The following is an 18,786-nucleotide window of genomic DNA, read 5'->3' as shown; positions in this document are numbered from 1 at the left end:
CACCCGCGATCGCTCCTCGTGGAGAAAAAACGACAGTCTTTCGTTTTTCGTCACAGCAGACGGTTGTTCTCTCAGGAATCAGCGCAGAGCTCCTGTGATCCTCCTATTTAGGATCACAGGTTTCTCTATTGATTATACAAGCCCTTCCCCCTCACAGTTAGAAAAAAAACCCTAGGCATACACTAAACCCTTTGATCGCCCCCGAGTTAACCCCTTCCCTGCCAGTGTCATTAGTACAGTAACAGTGCATATTTTTAGCACTGATTAGTAGTAATGTCACTGGTCCCCCCAAAAGTGTTTAAAAAATGTCAGTTAGGGGTCTGATCTGTCCGCCACAATGTCGCAGTCCCGCTAAAAATCGCAGATCGCCGCCATTATTAGTAAAAAAAAAAAAATAAATAAAAATGACATAAATCTTTCCCGTAGTTTGTAGACGCGTTAAACTTTTGTGTAAACCAAATCAAAATACGCTTATTGTGATAATTATTTATTTTTTTTACCAAAAATATGTAGCAGAATACAAATTGGCCTAAAATGATGAAAAAAATTTTTTTTTTTTCAGAATTGTTGTTCTTTTTTTGTTTATAGCACGATAAATAAAAAAAATAAAAAAATCGCCCAGGTGATCAAATACCACCAAAAGAAAACTCGTACGACCGCGCAATTGTTCATTAACCACTTAAGCCCCGGAGGATTTGGCTGCTAAAAGACCAGGGGTTTTTTTGCGATTTTTTACTGCGTGACTTTAACGGACAATTGCGCGGTCGTGCGACGCTGTACCTAAACTAATTTCACGTCCTTTTTTTCCCACAAACAGAGCTTTCTTTTGGTGGGATTTGATCACCTGTGCGATTTTTTGATCATGCGCTATAAACAAAAAAAAAAAAGAGCGTCAATTTTGCAAAAATAACAATGTTTTTCACATTTTTTTATATGAAATTCCCCCCCAAAAAAATGTAAAAATCAACATTTTTTAACATTTTCGGCCAATTTTTTTTTTGCTACATAGGTTTGTTAAAGCGTATTTTGATTGGTTTGCGCAAAAGTTATCGCGTTTACTAACAAAGGGGAAGATTTTTTTTCATTTTTGGTGTTTTTTTTTTAACGAGTAATGGCGGCGATCTGCGATTTTTTTTGCGGTACTGCGACATTGCGGCGGACAGATCGGACCCTTGACTGACATTTTTGACACTTTTGGGGGTACCAGTGACATTACTACAGTAATCAGTGCTATACATATGCACTGTTACTGCAAAAATGACACTGGCAGGGAAGGGGTTAACTTTATTGGACAGGGAGGGGTTAAGTGTGTCCTAGGGGCGTGATTCTAACTGTGCAGGGACATTGCTATTGGTGTAAAAACAAAGATCAACGGTTCTACATAGTAGAACCGTCTGATCTTCATTTTTACACCAGGGAGAATGACGGGCGGCTTGTTTACATAAGCCGCTCCGCCTTTCTCCCTTCACCGGAGCGATCGTAGTGTGACATCGAGTACGCCGGTCACACGCACTGACTTGTCTGAACGAGCCGCGGCGGGCGCGCGCCCGCCCGCAATTGGCTCGCAAGTCAGTGACAGGCGAGTGACGTACCGATACGTCACTCTGCCTGGCCAGGGCTGACCGCCGCAGTAAATAGTCGTGCGGCGGTCGGCAACCGGTTAAAGTTACGCAGTGCCGAATCACAAAAAAATGGCCTGGCCATTAGGGGGGCAAATCCTTCTGGTCCAGAACTGGTTAAATAACTGACTAATTTCCATCACTGCACTCGTATACATTGATTTCAAAGGCAAATTGTAAAATATTTACGCGGGGGGGGGGGGGTTCATCTAACATGGGGTTGATCATCTCTGCACTGTTTTATTATCTGATGTAACATGTAAATCTATGGCTTTTCCATCTGCATTAACAGTCATGCAGTTCCTCCTGCTATCCTAAAGGCTCTGACACTTGCCAGCACGCTACACCGGAGCAGTTTAGCGTGCGAACAGTAGTACGCGTTTTATTGTGTCACACAACTCAATTTTTTTTTCTTTTTTTTGGTCCAACTTTACGTGAATGAAAGAGAATTGAGCAAGAGTTCTTCCATTTTCGTTTTAGAAGACATTTTGTGTACATTGAGATATTAGTGTGAGCATGAGATTCATATTTTGCTGAGAACAAGAAAAAAAACATTATTTAGATCTCAGTGTCCTTCGTTCCCTCTTATCTTATTGTTCCCAAGACAATAGCTCTATAGATTCCAGGCGTATCTGGTTTTTGGTGAGAACAAGACCGAGCTAATGTTTCTTCTCTCTACAGAAAGTCACATATGAAACAATTTATAATTGTGGGAACATTTCAGGTGACTGTATTCTCATTGTTCTCCTATGGGGACATTTTATCTTATAAACTGTATTAAATAAACTAAACGTCAGATGATTTTGAGCAATTGAACGCTGCAAGTGTCTTTTTGTTCAGAGTAATGTCCGGGACCCGCTGGGACTTGTGGTGCAACCGGGGCAGGTCAGCAAGCCTATACTTCACTGGGAGTGATTTAATGCCAACAGTGAAGAGTACAAAGTGACACTTTAATCATGTCACTGCACAGCAGCTTTGTGACATGCAGGGCCACCCTAAGGCTCCTTTCACACTATCCGTCCGTCGGACGGATTCCGTTTTTCTCAGCGGGGGATCGAGCCGCCGATCCCCCGCTGAGCAGCAGGAGGACAGCTGTGTCTCCGTGCTGTGTGCGGAGACACAGCTGTCAGTTCCCCATGCATCTCTATAGGGGAAATCGGATGGGAACGGACCGTCTATCCGTTCTCATCCGATCCGATTCGCTGGACGGATGGAAAATAGGGTTTCCATCCGTCCAGATTTGACGGATCGGATCGGATGTCAACGGACATGTCTCCGCTGCCATCCGATGCCCCATAAGAATGCATGGGTGGACCGTCCAGATCAGCCAAAAAAACGAACAGGCGGATCTGAATGGTCCGCCTGTGTGAAAGGGGCCTAAGAGGTGCCATATTAGGTTGTATAATATAGCACAGCTCTGTAATGCAGTACAACACAGTGTTCTGGTGTGAATGTGACACAGAAAACGATTGCTTTCTGTCTTTCATTGCAGTTACTTACATTTATCGATAAAGAAAAATGCAAATTAATGCATATAATGTGAACGGGCCTAACAGTTCCTCAACGTAGAGACCGTTCTCAGCTACTTATAGCTCACTTTCCCATATCACAGCTCTCTAGCAATTCTTGGATAGCAGCTGTTAAAACTCTGGGTAAAAATCTCCTTTGCCTTCAGAAGTCTGCATAGCATCCTCATTACTTTTCAAATTGCTTGCAATTCTTTTTTGGCTTGGCGTTCTCAATGCTAGTCTGACAGTTAACCACTTGCCGACCGCCGCACGACTATATACTGCGGCGGTCAGCCCCTCACAGGCAGAGTGACGTATCGGTACGTCACTAGCCTGGGAGGGTCTGGGGAGCGAGCGTGTCCGCCGGTCACACGCACCCCCCCGTGCGTGTGACCAGCGGACCCGATGTCCGCCGGTCACTCTGCGATCGTAGGGGGAGAGGGAGAAAGGCAGGCGGCTTGTGTAAGCAAGCTGCCTGTCAGTTCTCCCTGTGTAGAGACACTGATCATACGGTTCTACTATGTAGAACCGTTGATCAATGTAACTACACCTCAAGCCACAGCCAATCACAGTTAGAATCACGCCCCTAGGGACACACACAGCCCCTCCCTCTCAAATAAAGTTAACCAATTCACTGCCAGTGTATTTTTACAGTAACAGCGCATATATATAGCACTGATTACTGTAGAAATGTCACTGGTAACCCCAAAAGTGTCAAAAATATCAGTCAAGGGTCCGATCTGTCCGCCGCAATGTCGCAGTACCGCAAAAAAAAAAAAAAAAAAAAAATCGCAGATCGCCGCCATTACGCGTTAAAAAAAAAAAAACAACAAAAATGACAAAAATCTTTCCCTTTGTTAGTAAACGCGATAACTTTTGCGCAAACCAATCAAAATACGCTTTTTGTGATTTTTTTTACCAAACATAGGTAGCATAAAACAAATTGGCCGAAAATGTTAAAAAATTTAGATTTTTACTTTTTTTTTTTGGGAATTTCATATAAAAAAAATGTGAAAAATATTGTTATTTTTTTCAAAATTTACGCTCTTTTGTTTATAGCGCAAAAAGTAAAAATCGCACAGGTGATCAAATACCACCAAAAGAAAGCTCTATTTGTGGGGAAAAAAGGACGTAAATTTCGTTTGAGTACAGCGTCGCACGGCCGCGCAATTGTCAGTTAAAGTCGCACAGTGCCGAATCGCAAAAAGTGGCCTGGAGGTAAGACAGCAAAATCCTCCGGTGGTAAAGTGGTTAATGCCAACAGTGAAGAGTACAAAGTGACACTTTAATCATGTCACTGCACAGCAGCTTTGTGACATGCAGGGCCACCCTAAGAGGTGCCATATTAGGTTGTATAATATAGCACAGCTCTGTAACAGTGTTCTGGTGTGAATGCGACACAGAAAAGGATTGCTTTCTGTCTTTCATTGCAGTTACTTACATTTATCGATGAGAAAAATGCAGGTTAATGCAGATAATGTGAACGGGCCTAACAGTTCCTCAACGTAGAGACCGTTCTCAGCTACTTATAGCTCACTTTCCCATATCACAGCTCTCTAGCAATTCTTGGATAGCAGCTGTTAAAACTCTGGGTAAAAATCTCCTTTGCCTTCAGAAGTTTGCATAGCATCCTCATTACTTTTCAAATTGCTTGGAATTCTTTTTTGGCTTGGCGTTCTCAATGCTAGTCTGACAGTTAATTGTTAGATCATAAATAGAAAATAATTACAGCCAATTAGAAAAAGGGGGGCACTGAATCCAGGCAGACTTACTACATGGGCAGACTCTGAAAAACTCTGTCTTTTGAGTATAAAAGTCACATTACTATGGCGGTAGGCTGGAAGCTACTTACCTCGATGAAAAGTGACAGGTAGGGGGCGAGAGACGGCTGTGAAAAAAAAAGAAATACAAAAAATAATAACAAATTAGCTCACACCGCAAACAGACCCCTAAAAAAAACCCAGCCACGCCCACATCTGAAAGTGAATCTATGACTTACAGTGCATCCGGAAAGTATTCACAGCGCTTCATTTTTTCCACATTTTATGGGACAGCCTTGTTCCAAAATGGATTAAATTAATTATTTTCCTCAAAATTCTACAAACAATACCCTAGGGCAGTGATGGGGAACCTTGGCACCCCAGATGTTTTGCAACTACATTTCCCATGATGATCAACTACACTGCAGAGCGCATGAGCATCATGGGCAATGTAGTTCCAAAACATCTGGGGTGCCGAGGTTCACCATCACTGCCCTAGGGTTTCTCTACCAGGGTTCCTCCTGAAGTTGGGTTCCTCCTGAGGTTGCTAGGGGTTCCTTGAGCAATGGGCAATTTCTGCCTCTCAGATAAGTTCCCAATGACACCATTGTTCCTTTTATCTATCTGTAAGGAGCATTCTTCCCAATGATGAGAAGAGTAAGGAGCATTCTTCTCACTGACTGTCACACTAATGTGACTTTTTAATTTTTTAGATTTTTAATTTATTTCAAGGGTTCCTCTGTGTTGAAAAGGTTGAGAAAGGTTGCAATACCCCATTAGACAACGTGAAAGAAGTTTGTTTGAAATCTTTGCAAATTTATTAACCACTTAAGCCCCAGAGGATTTTCCTGCTCAAATACCAGGCCCTATTTTGCGATTCGGCACTGCATGACTTTAACGGACAATTGCGCAGTCTTGCGACGCTGTACCCGAATGAAATTTACGTCCTTTCTTTCCCACAAACAGAGCTTTCTTTTAGTGGTATTTGATCCACTGTGCGATTTTTATTTTTTGCGCTATAAACAAAAAAAAAAAGAGCATCACTTTTGAAAAAATAACAATATTTTTCACATTTTTTTATATGAAATTCCCCAAAAAAATTTAAAAATCAAAATTTTTTAACATTTTAGGCCAATTTGTTTTCTGCTACATATTTTTGGTAAAAAAACAAAACAAAAATCGCAATAAGCGTATTTTGATTGGTTTGCGCAAAAGTTATTGTGTTTACTAACTAAGGGAAAGATTTATGTAATTTTTTTTTTTTACTAGTAATGGCGGCGATCTGCAATTTTTTTTGCGGGACTGCGATATTGCGGTAGACAGATCGGACCCCTAACAAACATTTTTGGACACTTTTGGGGGTACCAGTGACATTACTACAGTAATCAGTGCTATACATATGCACTGTTACTGTAATAATGACACTGGCAGGGAAAGGGGTTAACTTTATTAGTGATCAAGCAGTTAAGTGTGTCCCTAGGGGCGTGATTCTAACTGTAAAGGGGCGTGGCTTGTGATGTAACCACAGAGACATACGATCCTACATAGCAGGACCGTATGATCTCTGCAGTTACACCAGGGAGAATGACAAACGGCTTTGTTTACATCAGCCGCCTGTCTTTCTCCCTCTCCAGCAGGAGATCACGAGTGACCGGCGGACATCGGAGCCGCCGGTCACTCGCACGGGGATGGCAGTGAACGAGCCGGGGCGGGAGCGTGCCTCCGGCGGGGCAGGCTCCTGGGCAAGCAACGTAGTACTACGTCGCTTTGCCCAGGAGGGGCTGATTGCCACAGTAAATATACTGTGGGCGGTCGGCAAGTGGTTAAAAATAAAAAAGGAGAAAAAAAAAAAAAATCCCATGTACATAAGTATCACAGCCTTTGCCATGACACTCAAAATTGAGCTCAGGTGCATCCTGTTGTCACTGATCATCCTTGAGATGTTTTTACAACTTGATTCAACTTGGGTCCACCTGTGGTTAATTTAGTTGATTGGACATGATTTGGGAAGGCACACACCTGTCTATATAAGGTCTCACAGGTAACAGTGCATGTCAGAGCACAAACCAGCCATTAAGTCCAAAGAGTTCCCTGTGACCTCCGAGAGAGGATTGTATGAAGGCACAGATTTGGAGAAGAGTACAGAAAAATGTCTGCAGCATTGAAGGTCCCAATGAGCACAGTGGCCTCCACCATCCGTAAATGGAAGAAGTTTAGAACCACTGGGACTCTTCCTAGAGTGGGCCACCCGGCCAAACTGAGCGATCGGTGGAGAAGGGCCTTAGTCAGGAAGGTGATCAAGAACCCGGTGGTCACTCTGACAGAGCTCCAGCGTTTCTCTGTGGAGAGAGGAGAACCTTCCAGAAGAGCAACCCTCTCTGCAGCACTCCACCAATCAGACCTGTATGGTAGGGTGGGCAGACAGAAGACACTCCTCAGTAAAAGGCACATGACAGCCGCCTGGAGTTTGTCAAAAGGCACCTAAAGGACTTTCAGACCATGAGAAACAAAGTTCTCTGGTCTGATGAAACAAAGATTGAATTCTTTGGCCTGAATGGCAAAGGATCATGTCTGGAGGAAACCAGGCACTGCTCATCACCTGGCAAATACCATCCCTACAGTGAAGCATGGTGGTGGCAGCATCCTGCTGTGGGGATCTTTTTCAATGGCAGGAACTGGGAGACTAGTCAGGATTGAGGGAAACATGAATGCAGCGATGTACAGAGACATCCTTGATGAAAACCTGTTCCACAGCGCTCTGGACCTCAGACTGGGGCGAAGGTTCACCTTCCAACAGGACAATGACCCTAAGCACACAGCCAATATAACAAAGGAGTGGCTACAGGTCAACTCTGTGAATGTACTTTAGTGGCCCAGCCGGAGACTTGAACCCGATTGAACATCTCTGGGGAGATCTGAAAATGGCTGTGCACCGACGCTCCCCATCCAACCTGATGGAGCTTCAGAGCTCCGTCAAAGAAGAATGAGAAAAACTGCCCAAAGATAGGTGAGCCAAGCTTGGTGCCGAAGGGACTTCACCAAAGTATTGAGGAAAAACTGATACTTATGTACATGGGAGTTCTTTTTATTTTTAATACATTTTCCAACAAACGTCTTTCACATTGTCATTATGAGGAATTGTTTGTAGAATTTTGCGGAAAATAATGAATTTAATCCATTTTGGAATAAAGCTGTAACGTAACAAAACATGGAAAAAGTGAAGCGCTGTGAAAACTTTCCGGGAGCACTGTAATATTACGGTAAAACGTGAGTTAGTAGGTAAAATACTGCCAGCTGTTCCAGCCAGGAATTCCCATGCTAAGTGGCAGTTGCTGCTCCAATATCCTGTCATTCCAGGATCAGGACGATGTGTGGGGCTGAGACCTCCTCAGATCTTTAGAGACGTCCAGGCTGGACAGGTGGGCCAACACCATTTTCACCTGACTCCACCCAAGAGCTGAACTTTGTTTCTACTAAGCCATCCTCTATGTGGGTATGGTCATTCAGGATTAAAATGAGGGTACCCTATGTACAGAGTACAGAGCTCAGGGCTGCGGCGTGTACAGAGCTCAGGGCTGCGGCGTGTACAGAGCTCAGGGCTACGGCGTGTACAGAGCTCAGGGCTACGGCGTGTACAGAGCTCAGGGCTACGGCGTGTACAGAGCGAGTGCAGAGTTCAGGAGTGAGCTACATACCGAGTGCAGAGTTCAAGGGTGCGCTACATACAGAGTGCAGAGTTCAGAGGTGCGCTACATACCGAGTGCAGAGTTCAAGGGTGCGCTACATACCGAGTGCAGAGTTCAAGGGTGCGCTACATACCGAGTGCAGAGTTCAGAGGTGCTTTACATACCGAGTGCAGAGTTCAAGGGTGCGCTACATACCGAGTGCAGAGTTCAGGGGTGCGCTACGTACCGAGTGCAGAGTTCAGGGGTGAGCTACGTACCGAGTGCAGAGTTCAGGGGTGAGCTACGTACCGAGTGCAGAGTTTAGGGGTGAGCTACGTACCGAGTGCAGAGTTTAGGGGTGCGCTACATACCGAGTTCAGAGTTCAGGGGTGCGCTACATACCGAGTGCAGAGTTCAGGGGTGCGCTACATACCGAGTGCAGAGTTCAGGGGTGCGCTACATACCGAGTGCAGAGTTCAGGGGTGCGCTACATACCGAGTGCAGAGTTCAGGGGTGCGCTACATACCGATGCAGAGTTCAGGGGTGCGCTACATACCGAGTGCAGAGCTCAGGGGTGCGCTACATACCGAGTGCAGAGTTCAGGGGTGCGCTACATACCGAGTGCAGAGTTCAGGGGTGCGCTACATACCGAGTGCAGAGTTCAGGGGTGCGCTACATACCGAGTGCAGAGTTCAGGGTTGTGCTACATACCCAGTGCAGAGGCTACATACCGAGTGCAGAGTTCAACGGAGTTTAGGGGTGCGCTACATACCAAGTGCAGAGTTCAACGGAGTTTAGGGGTGCGCTATGCACAGTGTGCAAGGTTCTGCACTTTCAAAGGTCATCCGCATCTCACTTCTGTTCCACTCTCCCCCATCCTCCCCACTCTGCACACATCTCCCTCCACAGCCCTCATCTATTCCCCCCATCAAAAAGCTTCCTCACATTTCACCTAGCTGGCCAAGCTCAAGTATCTCCCAGCCATGTAGGCGGCTGCGCCTCACGCTCTCACTTGCAAGGAGATCATTGGTTAGCATCTATGCACCCGGGCACAGATGGAGATCACAGTGCAGCTTACCATGTGATGCCCCATTCCACACTGTACCTGCATCTCCCTTTTCCCCACTGTGAGTGCAGGGCAGGCAGGGATCTGTGAGAGCCGCTGAGAGCAAAGCTGTCCTTGTATATACATACATACATACATACATACATACAGGCTTCAGTGTTTACAGGTGACAATAGTGAGTGGGGAATAGAGGGCAAGAGCCAGAGGTGGTGGGTTGCCCAAGGTGCCAGGGGCCACATGAAATGGCCTGGCAGGCCACATTTGGCCCGAGGGCCTTTAACTGGAGCTCCAGTCTTGGCAAATATTGTAGCTGCTGACTTTTAATAGAAGGACAATTACCTGTCTAGGGATACAGTGATGCCGGTGCCCCGAGCCAATTCGTTAATCGGCTTTGGGCGCAGGAATCTTCACTAAGGGAAACCGCAGTGAGGCCTTCAGACTTCACAGCCAGTTTCCTACTGTGAATGCGCGATGTACGCTGCGCTGTCTGAATGGTCCTGCCGTCTTGTGTGTGTCCCAGAAGACAACGGGGGGGGGGGGGGGGTCAGTGCAGTGCCCATCAATGCAGCCTCAGCAGTGCCCATCAATGCAGCCTCACCAGTGCAGTGCCCATCAATGCAGCCTCACCAGTGTCCATCAATGCAGCCTAACCAGTGAAGTGCCCATCAATGCAGCCTCGCCAATGCATGCCAGGGATGTCCCGCTTTCCTGGTAGTCTCTGTCATCTGAAGTCCCGCCTCCTGGATCGGCACCTATGATAGACATCACATGCCCTGGCATTGGACGAGTGTGCTGTCTATCATAGGAGGCGGGACTTCGTATGACAGTGACCGCCGGGTAAACGGGAGTAATCCGGTGGTGCTCGCCTTCCCTTCCCTTCGCTCGGCCTGCCCCCTCTGCCTCTGGGCGCAGTGCACTCTGTGCACCTTCCCAGGATCGACCCTGCCTGGCACCCTTCCCCAATTGGCTTTTTTTTTTTTTTTTTAATCATGCATGTTATGAACTCCATTGTCAGGAGGAAAAAGTGCGTGTCATACGATAAAATTGTGACAATCGATAAAAACACTAACCCCGCTCCCCTCCAAATCCTACTTACAGGAGCCAAAGAAATGAAGGCAATTGCGAATACATGCACGCACTGTAGAGCCGCCGCTGCTGTCTTGTGTCCTCCAGGAGCTCGTAGCGTGGCTAAGTGTGGCGTCTGTTGTTGCTATGGCGACAGCGAACTCACGCCCTGACGCGTTTCGTCATTACAGACTTCCACTGAGGGCGAGGGGTTAGTGTTTTTATCGATTGTCACAATAAAGTGTTACGGAATCACGCTATGTGCCCCCGCTCTATTTATTCCATGACACGGTGATGGTGAGTGGAACGTTATATGAAGGTGGTCAAAGTGTTTCTTGGAACCGGGGTGCAGCAGTGAGGTGATGCAAGATCTGATGATCCTTTTGAGTCTTACAGGCGAGCTGTGATCAACGGTCTGGTGAGTGTCCAGAGTGACGGGGAGCACCTGTGGTTGGTGGAGGTCTATTGGAAGATATAGGAATCCTTCACACCCTTCCCTATTGATCGGCTAGAGCCAGACTAGATTCAAATTGATTCTTATAAGAGACTCCTTATCTGTTTGCAAAACGGTTCATTTTATGAATGCCATCTACAGTGTTATAACAGTACATTGCTTTGTGTGCATTAATAGCGCTGCTAGTGTTGTAGTTTTGTAGGTTTTGTTCCATGTCGTAGGTGCTCTGTTTACTTAATGCACATCGTCCTAGGAGATTTCAAAGTTTTGAGTCCCCCTCTACACATGAACAATTTGCAATTAAACAGTTCATTACTTGTTCAACTAGGTACGTGGTTTATATTATTGTTTGCCCTTGTGGCTTACAATATAATCGGCCGTACCAAGAGGATGTTGGTGACCAGACTGACCGAGCATGTGGCTAACATCCATAAGGGCTTTCCGGGCCATAGCCTTTCAAAGCATTATGCCATCTGCCACAATAAAAATCCCAAGGGGACTGTGTTCATTGGGATTGATAAATTTTTGGCAGATTGGCGAGGCAGCCACATTGTTAGGGGGATCTCCAGACTAGAAGTACGTTGGATTTATAGGGCTAAGACTTATGCTCCGCATGGTTTAAATGTGGAGTGGGATGTGAATGCCTTTATAGCAAATGGATAGGTATTCATATTCCCCTCCCCCTCCCTTTTTAGCTGTCAAGTTTACATTTCTGCATGTATGTTTCATGTGAGCTGTACATTTTTATTGTTGTTTTATTTGCATTTTATGTGTGTTATTTTATATGTATTATGAGCTGCTCTGTGTTATTGGCTTGATTGTACACAAGATGCCGCTGTTTCCCGATTTCTATGGTGATTAACACTACAGATCGTTTATTTACATAGGTTTGCCTATTATGCAAATTTTTATAGGCATAGGGAAATTGCTCTTTTTTTCCAAATTATCGGAGGTCTTTTTCGTTTAAGATTTCTGATTTGTTTTTTGACTACTGTAGACCGCTACTAGATCCATATCAGATCGTCATCTCCTTTATTGGTCAAAGATGGCATTTCTTTGTTTTGCTTCCGGTGTGGTGTGACGCTTCCCCCGGAAGTGACATACTGCTTGTCTCAACTATATAATGAGTATGGTGGCACCCACTGACCACGCCCCGGAAGAAGTCTAACATTGGACGAAACGCAGCGTCGGGTGCAGTGTTAATTTTGGCAGCAATTCAATTTAGTTTTAGTCTTAGTCTTAGGACTAAAATGGCATTTTAGTTTTAGTCCCATTTTAGTCTTCTGCAAGTGTTTTAGTTTTAGTCGTATTTAGTCGACTAAAACTCCAGTACATTTTAGTCGACTAAAACGTCCTACATTTTAGTCGACTAAAACTCATTTTAGTCATCTATAATCTAATGGGTGTAGTTCAATTGTAATTTGTAATGCATTATTTAAGCATTTCTCTACAATTTCCAAACTCATTATATACTACTGCTGGTCCTGGAGTGAAAAATCTAATATATTATTATTTATGGTATTAAAGAGGTTGTAAACCCATACGAAATTTTTTTTTTTTTTTTTCGACCTGAAAGAGAAACACATAATGAGCTAGTATGCATCGTATACTAGCTCATTAGGAAATACTTACCTTAGAGCGAGCCCCCGCCGTGCCGTCCGCTTACCTGTATGATGGGCGACATGTTCAGTCACCCGTCTTCCGGGATCGCGGCATCCGGCCATCTGATTGGCCGGAGCCACGGTGACGTCACTCCCGCGCACGCGAGCCGATGGTCACGGCACGGGGCTCTGAAGGAACGGCACCAGCGGCCGTTCCTTCAGAGCGCATGCGCCAGTGACGTCACTGGCTGCATGTAAGGTAAATATCTCCTAAACGGTACAAGTTTAGGAGATATTTACACTACCTATAGGTAAGCCTTATCATAGGCTTACCTATAGGTAAAAGTTGCAAAGGAGGGTATACTTCCTCTTTAAGCTTTGAGCATGCACCAGTGTTAATTTTGGCAGCAAATTTCGATTTAGTTTTAGTTATAGTCTTTTGACTAAAATGCCATTTTAGTTTTAGTCGTATTTTCAGGGTTCATACACATTTTCACCAATAAAATTCCATGACTTTTCCATGACTTTTCCATGACTTCACGTAAATATTCATGACCTAATGTTTCATGAAATGTCTATGTATACGTGTTAAATAAGAAGAAAATCCATGTCACACCCAGCATATTTTTACTAAACTAAATGACAATCTTTGTAGTGTACAGTACCTCTGCAGTTAGGGTTTCGTTTCTGGATACAGCGCGACTGAAAATGGTCCCTTGTTTTACAGTGGATGAGATGGGAGCCGGTGTCACTTCAGGCGCACGGGTGAAAAAGCCAGCAATCGGATTGGAAGCTGTCAAGCACGCAGCTGCAGACTGGTGCTTTGCACCTTTAGCGTGGCTAGACAGCGCTGCCTCTCCCATGTTTGAAATGTCAAACGTTTTACGACACACACTGTACATTTAGCGGACATGGTACAGGAGAAGGTCAGAGGCTGCGGACATGATACAGGAGGTGGTCAGAGACTGCAGACATGATACAGGAGGTGGTCAGAGTCTGCGGACATGATACAAGAGAAGGTCAGAGGCTGCGGACATGATACAGGAGGTGGTCAGAGGCTGCGGACATGATACAGGAGGTGGTCAGAGGCTGCGGACATGATACAGGAGGTGGTCAGAGGCTGCGGACATGATACAGGAGGTGGTCAGAGGCTGCAGACATGATACAGGAGGTGGTCAGAGGCTGCAGACATGATACAGGAGGTAGTCATAGGCTGCGGACATGATACAGGAGGTGGTCAGAGGCTGCAGACATGATACAGGAGGTGGTCAGAGACTGCGGACATGATACAGGAGGTGGTCAGAGGCTGCGGACATGATACAGGAGGTGGTCAGAGGCTGCGGACATGATACAGGAGGTGGTCAGAGGCTGCGGACATGATACAGGAGGTAGTCAAAGGCTGCGGACATGATACAGGAGGTAGTCAGAGGCTGCGGACATGATACAGGAGGTGGTCAGAGGCTGCAGACATGATACAGGAGGTGGTCAAAGGCTGCGGACATGATACAGTAGGTAGTCAAAGGCTGCGGAACATGATACAGGAGGTAGTCAGAGGCTGCGGACTTGATACAAGAGAAGGTCAGAGACTGCAGACATGATAGAAGATAGAAGTGCACAGGGGAAGCAGAGAGCACTGGAGGAGCTGAAGGAGGGTGGGGGGACTGGAGAGAATTAAGGGGGGGTTTGGAAAGCATTGCAGGGGGGTTGGAAGGCGCGCAAAACGATTACCGCCCCCTTCCGCATCATCATCACGTTCATGCGGCCGGCCCTCCCTCCAGTGACGCTTCCGCTGCCTCATTGGTTGATAATCTCCTGGCTGTTACTGCTGCTGCTAGCCAGTCACAGTGTCTCCAGGCAAACCGCGGCCGGCCCTCCCCGCTGCCTGATTGGGTCATCTCTTCGGCTGCTGCTGGCCAATGACAGCACGCACATACCGCGGACCCCGAAGGACGCTAATACAGCGAAATGTAAATACAGTATGTGGCAATATAATTATAAAATAATTAAAATAATTAAGCATCCGCTCCCCGCTCCTCCACAGTAATTTAATTCCATGACTTTTCCAAAACCTAGAGTGTTTCCTAATTTTCCATGACCTTTCCAGGCCTGGAAAGTGTCATCTAAAAATTCCAAAACTTTTCCAGGATTTCCATGACCGTATGAACCCTGTATTTTAGTCATCTGAATTGTTTTAGTTTTAGTCATATTTTAGTCGACTAAAATTGTGTTCATTTAGTCGACTAAAACGTTTTAGTCGGTTTTAGTCGACAAAATTAACACTGGTCGGGCGGGACCTGTGATGCGGGACGTCATTACGGAGTGAAGCAGCGGTCATCTCGTTGGCGGTCAAACATTTCTGGCAGATAAGCTCTTTTTACTCTTATTACCTGTAAGCATTTATTTGGCATAAGGAAATTAAATGGTGGTTCATTAGGTGTTGCACTATGGTTTTCTTTTTTGCTTTTTTCTGGTACATATGAGTGATCAGTCTGCCTTGTACCATCTGTATGGAGTCGCACCTAATTGGCTTGATCCTGGAATTGCTGAGGATTTCTGGAGGAGCAGTTTGGTGGAACCTTTGAGCCTTCTTTTATTAGTGGGACGGTAAGTGGCAGGGTGATTGGGGTTGCTCTCTCTCTCTGGTGGTGGTGGCACTTCAAGGAGACCAATCAGCTGGACCCTACCTATACCTGGACTTTTTATATAGCGCTGCTTTTCAATTTTATAGTGTTGTAGTTTTATTCATATGTGTTAGAGTGATTCTATTACACCTCATTTACATTATATATACACACACGTGATCCTGCACTTCCGGGTAGCAAGGGTGAATAGGCGCCACCAGCAGAGCGGATGGGCGGGTACCGCGGACTCGATGTCCGCCACCACCCACCACCAAACATTTAGTACACAGGTAGAACGACAGTCTGCCTATGTAAACAAGCCAGATCACCGGTCTGTCAAGACGGAAGACATGGATCCTGTGTCTCTGGAAAGCATGGATATGAATCCATGTCCTCCCCTAGTAAAAGCACCTCCCCCACAGTTTAGAAAAACACTGGCTAGGCACACATTTAACCCTTTGATTGCCCCTGATGTTAACCCCTTCCCAGCCTGTGTCATTAGTACAGTAATGGTGCTTTTTTTTTTTTTTTAACAAAGATGACTGCATTAACCCCAAAAAAGTGTAAAAAATGTCAGTTAGTGTCCGATTGTCTGCCTCAATGTGGCAGTCCTACAATAAGTCGCTGATCACCGCCATTACTAGAAAAAAATAAAAAAAATAAATAAAAATATCCCATAGTTTGTAGACGCTATAACGTTTGCGCAAACCAATCGATAGACACTTATTGAGACTTTTCTAACCAGAAGTATGTAGCAGAATACAGATTGGCTTAAATTTTTGAAGAAATCTGACTTTTTACTGGATATGTTTTATAGAAGAAAGTAAAAAATATATATATATATATATTTTTTTTTAAATTGTCGCTCTTTTTTTGTTTATAGTGCAAAAAATTAAAACCGCAGAGGTGATCAAATACCACCAACAGAAAGCTCTGTTTGTGTGGGGGGGGGGAGACATCGATTTTATCTGGGTATATCGTCGCATGACCGCAAAATGGTCAGTTAAAATAACGCAGTGCTGTGTCGCAAAAAATGGCCTGGTCTGAAAGGGGGGGTGGGTAAATCTTCCGGAGGTCAAATGTTTAATGATCTAAAAAAACAAATATATATTTATTTATTTTTTTTCTTACCAAGTAAATCCATGCACAGTTCTGTATCGATTCTTCCATCCTCTGTCAGGGCTCCAAACACCAGTCCGTCCGCCCCATGGATTTTGGCAAGCCTGATGTCAGCCTTCATCACCTCCACCTCGCGGTCTGAGTAAAGGAAGTCTCCTCCTCGCGGCCGAATCATCACAAATACCGGAATCTGCACATACTGCTTCACTATCTGTAAAAGACCTAAAAACACACAAGAAAAAATAAATAAAATAAACTTTATATACAGCAATACTGAGTGGTTTGCATTATAAGGCTTGTACAGGACAGTGGGAATGTGTCCTGGGCAGCAGGTACATTTCCCCAATATTTGAGTTAGGGTCTCTTTAAGGGAGACAGTTTTGGAGACATTTATGAGTTTTCAGGGGTTCTCCCCCATGCAGGGTGAGGGGTTCTAGGGGAGTTTTGATTGAGAGAGGACTGATTTCCATTACTTTCTGGATTGATAAGTCCATATTAGGAACCCAGGAAATTTCAGAGGTTTGAAAAGTTTTGAGTGGGAAGAACCTCCAAACCTGGACTACAAGGGTCCTGAAGGGGTTAATGCTTTCACTGCCAGGTCATGCAGCCCCAGACCATTGTCCTGCAGCCCAGTCTCTGAAGGGAGGGGATCATGCTCTGCTTCGGTATGTCACAGTACATGTTGGCATTCATGGTTCCCTCAATGATCTGTAGCTCCCCAGTGCCGGCAGCACTCATGCAGCCCCAGACCATGACACTCCCACCACCATGCTTGACTGTAGGCAAGACACACTTGTCTTTGTACTCCTCACCTGGTTGCCGCCACACACGCTTGACACCATCTGAACCAAATACGATCATCTTGGTCTCATCAGACCACAGAACATGGTTCCAGTAATCCATGTCCTTAGTCTGCTTGTCTTCTGTTTTCGGGCTTTCTTGTACATCATCTTTAGAAGAGGCTTCCTTCTTGGATAACAGCCATGCAGACCAATTTGATGCAGTGTGCAGCGTATGGCCTGAGCACTGACAGGCTGACCCCCCACCCCTTCAACCTCTGCAGCAATGCTGGCAGCACTCATATGTCTATTTCCCAAAGGCAACCTCTGGATATGACTCGGAGCACGTGCACTCAACTTCTTTGATTGACCATGGCGAGGCCTGTTCTGAGTGGAACCTGTCCTGTTACACCGCTGTATGGTCTTGGCCACCATGCTGCAGCTCAGTTTCAAGGTCTTGGCAATCTTCTTATAGCCTAGGCCATCTTTATGTAGAGCAACAATTCTTTTTTTCAGATCCTCAGAGAGTTCTTTGCCATGAGGTGCCATGTTGAACTTCCAGTGACCAGTATGAGAGAGTGAGAGCGATAACACCAAATGTAACACACCTGCTCCCCATTCACACCTGAGACCTTGTAACACTAACGAGTCACATGACACCGGGGAGGGAAAATGGCTAATTGGGCCCATTTTGGACATTTTTACTCAGGGGTGTACTCACTTTTGTTGCCAGCAGTTTAGACATGAATGGCTGTGTGTTGAGTTATTTTGAGGGGACAGCAAATTTACACTGTTATACAAGCTGTACACTCACTACTTTACATTGTAGCAAAGTGTCATTTCTTCAGTGTTGTCACATGAAAAGATAGAATAAAATATTTACAAAAATGTGAGGGGTGTACTCACTTTTGTGAGATACTGTATATACAGTCAGGTCCATAAACATTGGGACATTGACACAATTCTAATCTTTTTGGCTCTATACACCACCACAATGGATTGGACATGAAACAAACAAGATGTGCTTTAACTGCAAACTTTCAGCTTTAATTTGAGGGTATTTACTTCCAAATCAGGTGAACGGTGTAGGAATTACAACAGTTTGTATATGTGCCTCCCACTTTTTAAGGGACCAAAAGTAATGGGACAGATTAACAATCATAAATCAAACTTTCACTTTTTAATACTTGGTTGTAAATCCTTTGCAGTGAATTACAGCCTGAAGTCTGGAACGCATAGACATCACCATACGCTGGGTTTCATCCCTGGTGATGCTCTGCCAGGCCTCTACTTCAACTGTCTTCAGTTCCTGCTTGTTCTTGGGGCATTTCCCCTTCAGATTTGTCTTCAGCAAGTGAAATGCATGCCCAATCGGATTCAGGTCAGGTGATTGACTTGGCCATTTTATAACATTCCACTTCTTTCCCTTAAAAAACTCTTTGGTTGCTTTCGCAGTATGCTTCGGGTCATTGTCCATCTGCACTATGAAGCGCCGTCCAATGAGTTCTGAAGCATTTGGCTGAATATGA

General features: G+C 45.1%; 1 protein-coding gene across 1 annotated transcript in view; it reads right to left on the bottom strand.

Moving 5' to 3' along the window:
- The window catches only part of CUTC (cutC copper transporter), a 62,098-nt gene that overhangs the window by 31,660 nt on the left and 11,652 nt on the right, over window positions 1-18,786 (bottom strand). Inside the window, exons 4-5 of the mRNA XM_082268280.1 lie at window positions 16,491-16,700; window positions 4,980-5,015 (exon numbers count right to left, since the gene is read on the bottom strand). Of these exons, the coding sequence (XP_082124406.1) occupies window positions 4,980-5,015; window positions 16,491-16,700 (246 nt within the window). The remainder of the gene's footprint in view (window positions 1-4,979; window positions 5,016-16,490; window positions 16,701-18,786) is intronic.

The sequence above is a fragment of the Pelophylax lessonae genome (genome assembly GCF_965119305.1).
Source record: "Pelophylax lessonae genome assembly, chromosome: 9".
In the NCBI taxonomy this organism is placed as follows: Eukaryota; Metazoa; Chordata; class Amphibia; order Anura; family Ranidae; genus Pelophylax; species Pelophylax lessonae.
This window is presented reverse-complemented; position numbering and strand designations above follow the sequence as displayed.